Genomic DNA, 15,516 nt, shown 5'->3' with positions numbered 1-15,516 from the left:
GTATAATCCGTGCCGAGAGCATTCGCTTAATTTCATTATATCATTTTTGACGGATGTGGCTTTTAGTGGCTTTTGCATTTAAGCTCCTCAATTGTTCTTGAGCAGACCCTGATGTCTAAACAAAGTGATCAAATAGATTTTATGCATTGATCTGAATGATTTGCTGGATTGACTTTTAGAACCCGTTGCTAGTTATCACAATTAACTGGAAATTAATTGGAAAGAAATGTGTAAGAGTCTTGCAGAAGGAAACGAGACAACTGTGATATCGGCTGTAGTCCCAGGCCAAATAGTTGTAGTGACATATTCTGTCATTAGCTTTCTGTTGAAGGAAAATCCCACCGGAGGATGTAATTAGCTTTGACGTTTAAGATGGATGACTATTTAAAGACAGGAATGTTGCTTTAAACCCTATACAGCTGTGTCTGATTGGCTGGTGTCACTGTTAGGGTGGAACTTGGTTACAATCTGCAAAGTGGTTTAAAAAAAAATGAAAATGAGAGCAGTCCACAGCTGAAAAACATACACTGGACGTTTTTGTCTGAAAAGTTTCATTAAAATGACTGTTTTCTTGTTCTCCACAGCTTTATTGTTAGTTACGTGAGTTGTACTGTTGTGTACTGCTATTGTGTACATAAGTGTTATAAGTTGACAATATGTAAAAAATACCGAATGTCATCCACTGACTAAGCTCCAAGAATCACAGATGACTCACCGTTATTCAACCTTTATAGAGTTTCTAACAATCTTTTATTTCTCTCTGAAGGTTTATTTCTTTTCATGCTCAGAAAAATGAAGCCTGCCACGTGAAATCGTAAAACTGTGTTTATATGAAATTGTCAAGGGCAGATGAATCGAAATCACCCAAAAAATCTTGACTCATTTCCAGCCTTTTTGGTTCAGGCCGTGCCAACACATCAATGCTTTTTGCTTTAAAAGACATTTGTAAAATATTTCACAGGTCACATTTTTAAGGTGCCTGTGAAAATTGGTGAGGACGATTGCGATTGACGTGTAGTAGTTGCTGTCTGGCAGCAGAGCTGATGGTGTGATTATTGGTCTTGTGAGTAATAAACACATCATAAGTCCAGGATGAATCATGGGACTTTATAAAAAGGCTGTTCATTATTTGACCACATTTCTGCCTCTGCCACGGTCACTTGGAAACCGAACGTATGGATTGAATACATCAAGCTAAATGACTCTTTGACTGTGTTCAGCTAGTGTAGATGATTTAGATGCATCACACGGCATTAATCAAATGATGATTCATATTGCGAAGAACTTTTGTTGCTGCATGTGTTTGTCATTGAATGTATAGAAAATGTTTTAAGGTTATTTAGCTTGAATTTACAATTAATTTAAACTTTCTTAACTAGCGAGGTGTTGCTATAAATGCTAAAAATAAAATTGAAATAACTTAAGCTAATTTAGCAATATAACTTTTTATAATTTATAGCAACTAGTCAAAAAAAATGTTTAATTATTTGTTGATTAAACTTAAAAATTTAAGTGCAACAAGGAATTTTTTACTGTGTGTGTGTGGTCTTATTTTACTCAGGATAATGTCTTTAATTTTGTTTAGTTTGGTTTACCGTATTTTCTAGGGGTGGCACGGTTCACAAAACCCTCGGTTCGGTTCGTATCACGGTTCTATGGTCACGGTTCTCGGTTCAGTACGGTTCTTGTTGTTATTTTTTTAACACTCAGAAATGTATTATCTTATTAATGTATTAATTATCCATAATTTAGGATACAGTATTAAAAAAAGTTATATCATGTAATCATGCACAAATTGAATTCGACTTTAAGCACATTATTGGGAACATCCCTGAGGAAAGCCAGGCGAGATTTTGATACAGCGAGAGGGAAGACATGATGATTTCAACATGCTTTTCATTTATTTGGCAAAAAAGAGAATGTGTATTGCCATCTACATGAACTTTCTGTGCATTTTTAGCACACAAAGATAAAAATGCCAACTTCAGCGTAGCTTTAAGATTTATCACTGAGAGGATGCTTAAATACTGCAGAGAGAATATGTGAACGAGAGAGAAACATAACGTTTACACGTGTTATATTTAAATCCGTCTCTTTTGTCCACTTTTGACCATTTCTGTCCTGATTACTTTAAGGGGCAGTTTATGAAATAAGATCGCGCAACTTTCACACGCTATCAAAATGAAACTACGCGGAAATCAGTCGCTTTCGTTTTATCAACGAAAGGCTAAAAATAGCGCTGAATACGAAAAGACGTAAAACAGTGTTCATTACCTTAGATTAGATAAATGGTCGGAGAGAAGGCTGTCGCGTGTGGCTGTATCTATTGTTTTATTTCCGCTGTCATCATAGGTAACATGAAATAAAAATGTTTCCACACACCAAACTTATACGGCGCTGCCGGCTGGCGCATCCTCCAACTGCGGGCAGACTTCTTTTTCTCTCCCTCTTGCCATTTCTACACGTAACATGACCGGCAGCACTCACTCTCCACACCAGTCACCTCTTCTTTCGCGCTATTCGCGAAAGGGGAACACGCTATCCGAGGTCACATACAGGGCACGAGGCTACATACATTGCGGATGCCATGAACCGTTGAACCGTGCGACACACACGCGCTCCGAACCGAGACAAGGGAACCGACCTGTTCAGATTTTTTTCATGAACCGTGCCACCCCTAGTATTTTCTGAACTGTAAGGCGCACTTTTTTTTCATAGTTTGGCTGGTCCTGCGACTTGAGCCCTTTTCATACAGACATTCCGGAAAATACACGTAAAATGCATCCTGGATTTTCCGGAATCATTAGATTTTTTGTTCATTCACACTGCCATGATTACCCGGCATCTGATGGTCCCGGAAAGACACGTGACCTGTTGAAAGTCCTGACCTCTCTTCTCTGCAGCGTCTGAAGTTTGCATATTATTTATTATTTCTCTCTCCAGAAACCATTTGCTTGCATTTTTGTTTATGATAAGACTATAAAGGAGCGCGTGAACACATAGTTCTATGCTGGTGAATGATCTCAGGTTCAGAATGGATATTTGACGAGCTCCCTGATCTCTGCTTTAATAGTTTTCAGATATTTCTCATTGTGATTGTTTATATGCATTTAAAACCTGCATTTTGAGGAGCTGAACGATATATCTTGTTGGGATGACGCGCAGGTATTTTCGTTTATTATAGCTCAAATGAGCACGTGACGCGATATTCTTTTATGCTGCTGAATGATCTCCGTTTCAACGCAGTAAGTGACGAGCTAACTTACCGGATATCTGCTTCAGTCCAGTTTGCTGACATTTCTCGTCGTGAATGTTGTAAATCCCTCATTTTAAAGAGTTGAACCAACTTCATGTTGCCATGACACGCGCGTCCTCACTATGGCACGTGCGTCATTGTTTATGCGACACATTTATCATTTCCTGATAACTGCTTCAATCTAGTTTGCAACATTTCTTGTGGTGAATGTTTATATGCATGTTATCTCTCATTTTAACTTGTTTGACTCTGTGGACCCTGTACCGGGTCCAGAATTATCTTATTTTGACTTAATATAAAATATTCCTTTAATTTTTAATGGTCTGTCATGGACCCAGTACCACATATGAGATACTGTTTGAAAGCTTAGACTCTCTACTTTCTGCAGATATGCATCACTTTGAGATATGTTTCACTGTAAGAAAGTTAGTTACACATAATTTACACTATCACCCCCCCCATATTTTTGAATATCATTTAATATTCACATATTTCATATTTTTCAAGTATGACAAACATGGGCAAGTCTTATATCAAATGAAAGCTCTCACTCTCAGGAATAAGGCTGCAGTGTTATTTTTGTTCTATTATCAACACATATCCAACAATAGTTGAATGAATAATGAGGTAAAAAATCGTCTTTTGTAAACATATGGGAAACTTGAGTGTGGACTGCCTCAGATAGCACAGATAGCCACAAATGCTACACCATCTTTTCTCTTAGGTCCTACTCTAAAAAATGAGCCCATTCACAGCATTTTCTTTGGTTGTGTGCATGAATAATCCCTTGCTATTTATTATATGTGCAAAACTAAAAATTAATATTTATATGAAAAATGTATTTTCGCCCACTTCAGTAAAATGAGAATAACTTTTGAATGCGACATGCTAAAGAGTTCATTCTTTTTTTGAGTGTTTACTGTCTGCTGCTGTTAACAACCAGAACTGTCTGCAGTCTGCTAGGGCACCCAGAACCAGAGTTATACACTATCAGAGACCATATTTACAACATAAAAAAAGAAAATTTTGTGTTTTATCATATGAAAAACCACATAAATAACAATATTTGTCTCAAACAGCAGCTTTTTATGTAACTTCAAAAGGTTTTCTGCAAAATGATATAAAGATTTTGCATTTATTCCACTGTATGTGGTTATGGTAGCACTTTAAATGTTTTTTGGCAGAAATTTAACTCCATAAGCGTATTATTCCTCCCATCAGTTGGAGTAAAATAACTTTTGCATTTATTATGATAGAGAAAAAATTCCTTTTTCCTCTGTAAGCTGGCAATTGCTGGAATCAAACAAAACTGTCTGCAGGTTTCGTTCCCACTCAGGGCCAGAGTTATACACTTTTAAATACAGACTTTAGAAAAAAAACATCAAAAAGCGCCTATTTATTTTTGTGTTTATTAGAGGACTGACAACACATACAACCATGTTAAGCACTTTTAACAGTGTTTTATGTAATGTCAAAGGGTTTCCTGTAAAATGATACCAAACTTTTGTATGTGCACCTCTGCTTGTGGGTATGAGAAGCTTTTGAAATTGGGTAGGCCAAATCCAGGCGAAAATCCCCAAAATAGCCTCAGAGTGTAAGAGGTTAAGGAGCTGAACCCTAACTTTTGTTGTGATGACGCGCGCGTCCTCACTACGACACGCCCAGTACGGCATTGTTTCGGCTTCTTGTTCACACAGAGGGTTTTCCGTGTATCTGACCTAGGTCCTCTTTCCGGCAACAATCCCAGAAGATTAACGGGACGAGTTTGTGTTCACACAGACGCTTGTCTGGCAATTTTACGGGTATTTTCTGGGACCAAAGGTCTGTGTGAATGGGGTTTTATAGTCAGGTCCGAATTGTAAGTCAGGACGGACACCTGTTCAGCCTGCTGTTCTGTGTGCTATTGTTTAGTTGAATAACTTGCCTTTCCAGATTAAATGTCTGTTTTTCGGCTTGGATTTTGTAAAATAATTTTCTAAATAAATGCAGGGTATAGTCCACTGCGACTTACATTTTTTTTCGTCTTCATGGCGCATTTTTTAATTGATGCGACTTATACTCCAGAGCGACTTATAGTCCGGAAAATATGGTATATTGTCAATTTTCTGGAAGTTTCGTGCAGCATTTAAAAGATTTTTATATTTTTAAAGAACCTGGTGCTTGTCTATGTAGTACTTGGAACTAAAGGTCTTCTCAGGTCCTAAGAAATGTACCCGACCCGAAATGATCCCAAATCACTTTTTTCCCGAACCCGACGTGCATAAATCTGTTTTTTTAAAGAAAGTCCTGACCCAAGACAAACCTGAGAAAATTATAATAAATCGATGGCAATTTTTTTAGATTGTGCATTTAAAATGTATCAATGAAAATTTACCTACCGCCAGCCACACAATGTCACAAGCGCTCTTGGGAAACAAAGGAGGGGTTGGTAAAGGACATCTACGCGCTCACGCACGTTATTTTGGGTCGTCTCGGGTCCGTTCGGCCAAACACATTCATTTTTAATTACTCGAGACCCGATGGCGCTATTATTATACCCGACCCGTGTCCGAGGCACACGTGAAACTTTTAGACACAAACCTCGGGCCGTTGGACCTCGGGTTTAGGATCTAGGTGGATCTGTGAAGACTTCTACTTGGAACCACAGTTCTAGTGTGCTTTGTGTTGTTGCCCAGGTGCTGTTACGTGGTTTATGATGTTGTTTAATTGAGGTTATTGCTTCGTAGTTGTTCTAATTAGTTGTGTGGTTTCTTAACTGAACATTCAAAACTGAATTTTCTTGTTTTTAAAGTGACAGATCTGCACACTTTGATCTATTCCACTGTGACAAGTTTATTTTACCTAATCATCCAGTAAGAGGTCTTTGTTGTGCATACTTCCATCGGGTGGTACAGTACAGTACCGTACGCAATTATGTCTATTTCCAATGTCAGGGAGTACTCAAATAAGTATTAATCTTTCCCAGTACCCATCAACATATTTTTAAATGCTTAATTGCAATATCAAAATAACTTCTAGTATGTTAGATCAAAATCATTGTCACTGCTAGTTATTAATTGGACTAACTTTTTTGTGTCATTGACCACAACAGGCCAAGCGAGTTTGCATGACCCACTTTATCCCACTGTGCGACCCACTGTTTAAAAACTTGTGCTTTATATTATCTTTATCACTTGAAGCAAGAACAGAATCTGCTTTCATGTTTTTTCATTGTTGTTAACTGTGTTGCTTTCTTTTTCGGGTGAAAATAATGTCAATCGCTTACATGTCCTGAATGGTTCTGTACCTTTATACTTAATGCTTCTTACTTAAGGCTTTAGCAACACAAGTGATAAGAGTTCACTTTCTCCTAGTTTTTTTTTTTTTTTTTTGATTGCAGTAGGATTTTTTGCTCTTATATAGAAGTCTTACTGTGTTGTGATATATACTGTAGGTAAGTGGTTATTGATTGTCTGACTTTCAGTTCGTTTGATTTGACAGCACCGCCTGTTTTCCTGTGGAGCAAATGAAATCGATTGCCATTGTCGAAGTATCTTTGAAATGATTAAATCCCTTAAAATGTTTCGGCTTGTTCTTCATGTTCTGCAGTCTTCAAGCCCAATGTCATTTTGTCATCGGTTTGCATCAATCTTTCCGGAGCAGATGGACAGTCATCTGTGGGAACAGTCTTGCTGTGCACGATTACAGATTACACAACACGGACGCTCTTTTTTGCTCTCTTCCTATCATTTCTCATTTCAGAAATGATTTCTGTTGAGGAGGAAATGCTTCTGTCAGGTTCGTTTCAATCACAGCCTTCACCTGCAGTTTCTGATGGTGTTTTGGCAGTCATAACAAAGAAACTAAAGTTACTAAAGTTAAAGTTTAGTGTCTGGAGCTCAAATGAGCCACAGATGTAGTAAAAAAAAATCAAGAGAGCTGCTTTGAACACGTAACCTTGTGTTTCCTTTGAGGGAGGAAGGTTGTATCTGTAGGAAGGATAACAGCTGGTCGCCATGGGCTTTCAGTTCTTTGACCTGCAGATGGATTGATTGGGGATAGATGGATAAAAGGATAGGTGGATAAAAGAATAGACGGATAAAAGAATAGATGGATTAAAGGATGGATAGATGGATGGATGGATAAAAGAATAGATGGATAAAAGGATAGATAGCCATATAAGGGATGGATAGGCGTGTGGATGGATAGAAGGATAGGTGGATAAAAGGATAGATAGCCATATAAGGGATATATAGATGGGTGGATGGATAGAAGGATATTTGGATAAAAGGATAGATGGATGGATGGACAGATATACGGATTTATGGATGGATGGATAAAAGAATAGATGGATGGGTAGACAGATATACAGATGGATGGATAAACAGATATACAGATGGATGGATGAATAAAATGATAGATAGCCATATAAAGGATAGATAGACAGATAAAAGGATGGATGGATGAAAACAAGTGGATAAAATGATAGATGGATGGATGGACAGTTATACATATATATGGGTGGATGGATAAAAGGATAGATGGATGGATAGACAGATATACAGATAAATGTATGGATGAATAAAATGATAGATAGCCGTATAAAGGATAGATAGACCAATAAAAGTATAGATGGATGGATGGGTGGATAAAAACACAGGTGGATAAAAGGATAGATGGATGTATGGATCAATATATGGATGATGGATGGATAAAATGATAGATGGATGGACGGACAGATATACGTATGGATGGATGGATAAAAGGGCAGATGGATGTATAGACGGATATACAGATGGCTGGATAGACAGATATACAGATAAATGGATGGATGAATAAGATGATAGTTAGGCGTTTAAAGGATAGATAGACGGAGAAAAGGATGGATGATGGATAAAAAGTTTAAAAACACAGGTGGATAAAGTGATAGATGGATGTATGGATCGATATGGATGATGGATAAAATGATATATGGATGGATGGATAAAAGAAAAGATGGATGGATAGATGGATATACAGATGGCTGGATAGACAGATATACAGATGGATGGATGGATAGACAGATATACAGATAAATGTATGGATGAATAAAATGATAGATAGCCGTATAAAGGATAGATAGACGGATAAAAGTATAGATGGATTGATGGGTGGATAAAAATACAGGTGGATAAAAGGATAGATGGATGGATGGATCGATATATGGATGATGGATGGATAAAATGATAGATGGATGGACGGACGGACAGATATACGTATATATGGATGGATGGATAAAAGGGTAGATGGATGTATAGACTGATATACAGATGGCTGGATAGACAGATATACAGATAAATGGATGGATAAATAAAATGATAGTTAGGCGTTTAAAGGATAGATAGACAGATAAAAAGATGGATGATGGATACAAAGTTTAAAAACACAGGTGGATAAAGTGATAGATGGATGTATGGATCGATGTGGATGATGGATAAAATGATATATGAATGGACGGACAAATATACGTATATATGGATGGATGGATAAAAGAAAAGATTGATGGATAGACGGATATACAGATGGCTGGATAGACAGATATACAGATGGATGGATGGATAGACAGATATACAGATAAATGTATGGATGAATAAAATGATAGATAGCCGTATAAAGGATAGATAGATGGATAAAAGTATAGATGGATGGATGGGTGGATAAAAACACAGGTGGATAAAAGGATAGATGGATGTATGGATCGATATATGGATGATGGATGGATAAAATGATAGATGGATGGACGGACGGACAGATATACGTATATATGGATGGATGGATAAAAGGGTAGATGGATGTATAGACTGATATACAGATGGCTGGATAGACAGATATACAGATAAATGGATGGATAAATAAAATGATAGTTAGGCGTTTAAAGGATAGATAGACGGATAAAAGTATAGATGGATGGATGGGTGGATAAAAACACAGGTGGATAAAAGGATAGATGGATGTATGGATCAATATGGATGATGGATAAAATGATATATGAATGGACGGACAAATATACGTATATATGGATGGATGGATAAAAGAAAAGATGGATGGATAGACGGATATACAGATGGCTGGATAGACAGATGTACAGATGGATGGATAGACAGATATACAGATAAATGGATAGATGATTAAAATGATATATAGCAGTATAAAGGATAGGTGGATAAAAGGACAGGTGGATAAAATGATATATGGATGGACAAATATACAGATGGATGAATGGATAAAATGATAGATAGCCATATAAAGGATCGATAGACGGATACATTTTTGGATTGATGGATATAAGGACAGGTGGATAAAAGGAGAGATGAATGTATAGACAGATATATGGATGGATGGAAAAATGATAGATAGCAGTATAAAGGATTGATAGATGGATAAAAGGATGGATGGATATTAGGATAGTTGGGTAAAATAATAGATGGTTGTATAGACGGATATATGGATAGATGGAAAAATGATAGATAGCAGTATAAAGGATAAATAGACGGATTAAAGAATAGATGAATATAAGAATACGTGGATAAAAGGAAAGAAGGATAAAGGGATAGATATATTGATGGATGCATGGATTGATGGAAAAATGATAGACAACAGAATAAAGGATAGATAGACGAATAAAAGTATGGATAGATGGATGGACGGATAGATAGACGGATGGATAGACAAAATGATGGATAGGTAAAAGGATAAATGGATAAAATGATAAATAGCCGTATAAAGGATAGACGGACATATAGATAAATGGATGGATGGATGGATGGATGGATGGATGGATGGATGGATGGATGGATAAAAGGATAGATAAATAGATGGATGAATAAAAGGATGGATGGATGATATATAGATTGATAAAAGATAGATGGATGAATAGATAAATAAAAGGATGGATTGGTGATTAAAAGGATGAATGGAGATAAATGCTAAAGTTGAAGCAAATGTATTAAACCTTCCCTCTTTTCAGCAAATCTAATTTAATGCCAGACTGCAGATCACCCGAGTTGAATTTGTAAATTGATGGTGTGCTTGTCTGTCTTTCTGATAAGCATGAGCTCCTCTGTGAAGTTAAGGCTTATGAAATCAATAGTCTGATGGGGTAACTAAAATAGTGCTGAAGATCCAGTGCCATTCATTACAGCTGTAGATGTATTCAAGAGCAAACTTGTCTAGGTGGAAATGATTGTGCTGTTCAGGACTCTGGAGATCAGGTGAACCACAGGTGCAAAGGAGGAAGGCCTAAATGCTGTTTTTGAACACGTAATTCCCTCATGTGAGTCTGCGTGCAGGATCACTGCAAGCATCGGTCGAGGGAACGGTCACAGGGGGATTTCAGCCCCTTGACCTAAAGAGATTCACCTGACATAAACTCAGCAGGATTTTTCTCCACCGTGATTCTCTTTGCACGCTTGCCGATGGATTGAGGGATGATGTTTTTGAGTATATCTGGCAGTGCAAATGAGAGTTTGAATTTATCAGCTCCTGCTTGGTCTGGTGCACAGTATTACTGTCAGTGTCATCAGAGCTTTTCCTGAAGCACAAGCAAAGCGCTGTTAATGAATAGAAATTCGAATCAAAGATAGAAAGTAATGGCAGAAAAGCCTAAGCCAAATACAATATGTATACTTACATATATTTAAGATATATGGATGGATGGATAAAATGATAGATAGCCGTATAAAGGATAGATAGATGGATAAAAGGATAGGTGGATGTATGGACAGATATAAAAATATATGGATCATATAAAAGATAGATAGACGGATGGATAAAAGGATAGATGGATGTATAGACCGATGGATGGATGGAAGGATAAATGGATAGATAGCCGTATAAAGGATAGACAGATAAAGTATGGATGGATAAAAGGATAGATGGATGTATGGACATATATTGATTGATAAAAGTATGGATGGATGGATAGAAGGACTGGTGGATAAAAGGATAGATGGATGGATAAAATGATGGATAGCCGTATAAAGGATAGATTGACAGATAAAGGATGGATGGATGGATGAATTGATAGATAGATAGATAGATAGATATAAGGACAGGTATATAAAAGGATAGATCGATGTATGGACAGATATAAAGATATATGGATGGATGGAATATTGATAGATAGCAGTATAAAAGATAGATAGACGGATAAAAGTATGGATGCATGGATAGAAGGACAGGTGGATAAAATAAGGATAGATAAATGGTGGATAACTGTATAAAGGATAGATGGACAGATAAAGGATGGATGCATGGATGGATGCATGATGGATGGATAGATATAAGGACAGGTAGATAAAAGGATAGATGGATGTATGGACAGATATAAAGATATATGGATGATAGATGGATGGAATAATGATAGATAGCAGTATAACTCATAGATAGACGGATAAAAAGATGGATGGATGGATAGATAGAAGGACAGGTGGATAAAATGAGGATAGATGGATAAAATGATAGATTGCCGTATAAAGGATAGACAGGCAGATAAAAGTATGGATGGATATATGGATGGATATAAGGACAAGTGGATAAAAGGAGAGATGGATGTATAGACGGATATAAAGATGATGGATGGATGGAAAATGATAGATAGCAGTATAAAGGATAAACAGACAGATAAAAGTATGTATGGATGGATATAAGGACAGGTGGATAAAAGGTTAGATGGATGGACATATATATGGATATATGGATGGATGGATAAAATGATAGATAGCCGTATAAAGGATAGACAGACAGATAAAAGTATGGATGGATGGATATAAGGACAGGTGGATAAAAGGATAGATGGATGTATGGACAGATATAAAGATATGGATGATGGATGGATGGAATAATGATGGATAGATAGATGGATAAAAGGATAGATGGATGTATGGACAAATATTGATGGATGGATAAAATGATAGATGGAAAAAAGATAGATAGCAGTATAAAGGATAGATAGACGGATAAAAGGATGGATGGATGGATGGATAGAAGGACAGGTGGATAAAAGGATAGTTGGATGGATGGATGGATGGATGAAATGATGAATAGATGTATAAAGGTTAGATAGATAAAAGTATGGATGGATGGATGGATAGAAGGACAGGTGGATTAAAGGATAGATGGATGGACATATATATGGATGGATGGATAAAAGGATTGATGGGTGGATGATAGATAGCCATATAAAGGATAACAGATACAAGTATGGATGAATATAAGGACAGGTGGATAAAAGGATAGATGGATGTTTAGACACATATAAAGATATATGGATGATGGATGGATGGAATTATGATAGATACCAGTATAAAGGATAGATAGATAGATAAAAGTATGGATGGATGGATGGATAGAAGGACAGGTGGATTAAAGGATAGATGGATGGACATATATATGGATGGATGGATAAAAGGATTGATGGGTGGATGATAGATAGCCATATAAAGGATAACAGATACAAGTATGGATGAATATAAGGACAGGTGGATAAAAGGATAGATGGATGTTTAGACACATATAAAGATATATGGATGATGGATGGATGGAATTATGATAGATACCAGTATAAAGGATAGATAGATGGATAAAAGTATGGATGGATAGAAGGACAGGTGGATAAAAGGATATATGGAACGGGTGGATGGAGAAATGCCTAAGCCAAATACAGTATGTATCCTTTTTATTTAAGATTATTTAAGGTTACTGTTTTTGTTCCTCTACCCGTGTGACTCTTTCCAGACTGCTATGAGATAAACCTTTCTGTCTCAAACTCAGTACGCTTTCCCATTACAACTGACACATCTGCCTTGCTGCCCGCAGGCACCTGTTAAAATGCTCATAAATGCTCACATCATGACATAATACCATCTCAGGCGTATTTCGAGTGCTTCATCAGCCTGATTGAGGATATTTAAGATTGTGTTTTGTATAGAATATTAGAGTTGCATAATAAAACAAAGCGCTACTGGAAACGGTTTATCATCTCAAATCTGCTGTGATCATCCTCAAACTTTATTTTTCTATTCAGAGCTTCATCTCCAGATGCTTAGTTTATGGTTGAGATTTCTTATATTTGTGTCTATCCCTCAACAGAAAGAGCTGTGTAACATGATCCTGGACTGTTGTGCCCAGCAAAGAACATACGAGAAGTTCTTCGGCCTCCTGGCTGGGGTAAGTCTGTCTCTATTCTTGTCTTCTCTCAAGCAGAGTTAATTTATTGTTTAATGTTTAAGTCACTACAAGCTGTTTACAATGCATAATGCAAACATGGATCTATGTCTGGCCTTGTTGATTATAACTGCAGGTACAACTGGCGTCATAATGTTTTTGTCTGCTTTTTCAAAAGTGTTTTATTTTAAAGTCCCACTGTGGTGAAAATCTAGTTTTATTGTTGTCTATATGGTGTTTTGAATATGTTTTAAGCCAAACCATGTGCATAGTATTTTCTCCATAAAATTCTAGTTTTTCAAAGACGGTCCTTGGATTTTTACATCTCAAACATGTAACCAATCACTTCAACACAGTTAAACAAGTAGATCAGTGGTTTGAGCTATAGACATTAAAGGGCACACTCACACTATCCAAACCAAACCGTGCTCAGGCGCGTTTGATCCCTGAAGCCTGGTTTGTTTGACTAGTGTGATCGCTCTGTTCCGCGCCCGGGCGCGGATTGGTTAATCGCGCCGCGGCCGGGTTGCAGAGGTGGGCCGGAGCGCGGTTCACTTGGGCTCAGGCCCGGAAGGCTGTAGTGTGAGCGCAATCACGCCTGAGCGCATTTCAAAATGTAAAGAAACGGCTTCTAAAATGAAATAAGGCAGGGCTGGATTTGAATTTGTCCATCGAGATCTGATTGGATCGTTTGAAGTTGGGTCGTGTTGCTAATTGCTAATCACTGCTAATCATCTTCTCCCGGACCCCGCCCACCTACCATACCATATGACCGGAAGTGAAGAGAGATCATTTTGAGGAGGGGAGGAGATTTGCATTTTTGATTCAAGATTTTTAAGCAAACACACATTTTTTTAAAATAATGAAGCTCACAGATAAGTCATTTCTTAATAATACCAGTGTTTCAGCTATATACATTCTACAGTGGCGGCCCGCCATGCCTAAAACATCCCCGCCACGCCTGCGGTTGTGGATAGAAGGGATACAGCAAACAAAATCTCGCCTGATGACCACTGTTTTATCCTAATCCTTCAACCAAACCCAACTCTAAACACAAAATTTCACACGATTGTAGGATGTATTTGTTGCTAATTTAGCCAGAACCGCTGTTTTCATCCTAATAATCCTACCTCCAAATCTAATCCTTAACTTTTCGGCATTTGCTGTATCCCTTCTAGACAAAACCCACGGCGGCAGCTCGCAAAAAAGCTACAGAAATGTCCGCCCTGCCAGACTGGCTGTCTTAGAAATGAATTCCTTTCTGGATTCGCGTTGTTAACTCATTTATAAATAAATCTCCTAAAGTATCATAATTTCTTCCATGGGTTTAGTTTAATGAACAAATAGATTTAAATCAACAGAGGATGATTAGGCTACGTCTCTGTTTTGAGAAATAATAATAAAATAAATAAGCCTATACGAAATATGTTACACTTAAATAATAATTAAATTGACAAAACGAATAAAAAAGTATTTGAGTTTCTGTTTTTTTTTGTGACGCGCTCTACAACCAAAGCAGCAGAAAGCACGTCATGTTTTTAATGATTTTAAATAAGCACAAAGTTTTCTCCTTATTGTGAGTTTACACAAATAAAAATACATAATTTGAAGTTTCGAATATTGTTTTACTTTTATCTTTATGACTATAAATTTAGGGTAATTTAAGGTGCAAGGTCATCACGCATTTGATGTTCACCGGCGCATACACGGACGCAGCGCAGGGCTGCGAGAAAAGACATTATTAAACTTTCGATTTAACATATTACGAGTTTTTTGGACATTCATTTGGAATCACTGTACTCATATTATCAACTTATCTGGTCATTAGTTATGGAGAATATAGGCTATAAGCGTAGCGCGCTGCTGACCGCTCAGCTGTCAATCAATCTTCTGTGCTTTAGATCGACACTCACAAAGTTTCACATTAAATGATATGATATTTGTCCAAAAACAAAAGGCTAAATACTGAATACTACTTATATGCGACTGCAAGACATTAATAGTCGAATCTGTTTGTAAGGAAACTTACATTATTCCCGTGGGAAGAGAAGAACGTTGGTAATAGAAACTTGAGGCAG

At 37.1% G+C, this 15,516-nt stretch overlaps 1 protein-coding gene across 2 annotated transcripts in view; it reads left to right on the top strand.

Annotated features, from left to right (window-relative positions):
- cwc22 (CWC22 spliceosome associated protein homolog) overlaps positions 1-15,516 on the top strand; it is a 152,952-nt gene that overhangs the window by 129,110 nt on the left and 8,326 nt on the right. For both annotated transcript variants that reach the window (XM_073854677.1, XM_073854676.1), the window contains exon 16: positions 13,364-13,441. In XM_073854677.1, the coding sequence (XP_073710778.1) occupies positions 13,364-13,441 (78 nt within the window). The remainder of the gene's footprint in view (positions 1-13,363; positions 13,442-15,516) is intronic.

The sequence above is a fragment of the Misgurnus anguillicaudatus genome, chromosome 17 (genome assembly GCF_027580225.2).
Source record: "Misgurnus anguillicaudatus chromosome 17, ASM2758022v2, whole genome shotgun sequence".
NCBI lineage: Eukaryota > Metazoa > Chordata > Actinopteri > Cypriniformes > Cobitidae > Misgurnus > Misgurnus anguillicaudatus.
Note: the sequence above shows the minus strand (reverse complement) of the source record. Positions and strands in the feature narration are given on the sequence as shown.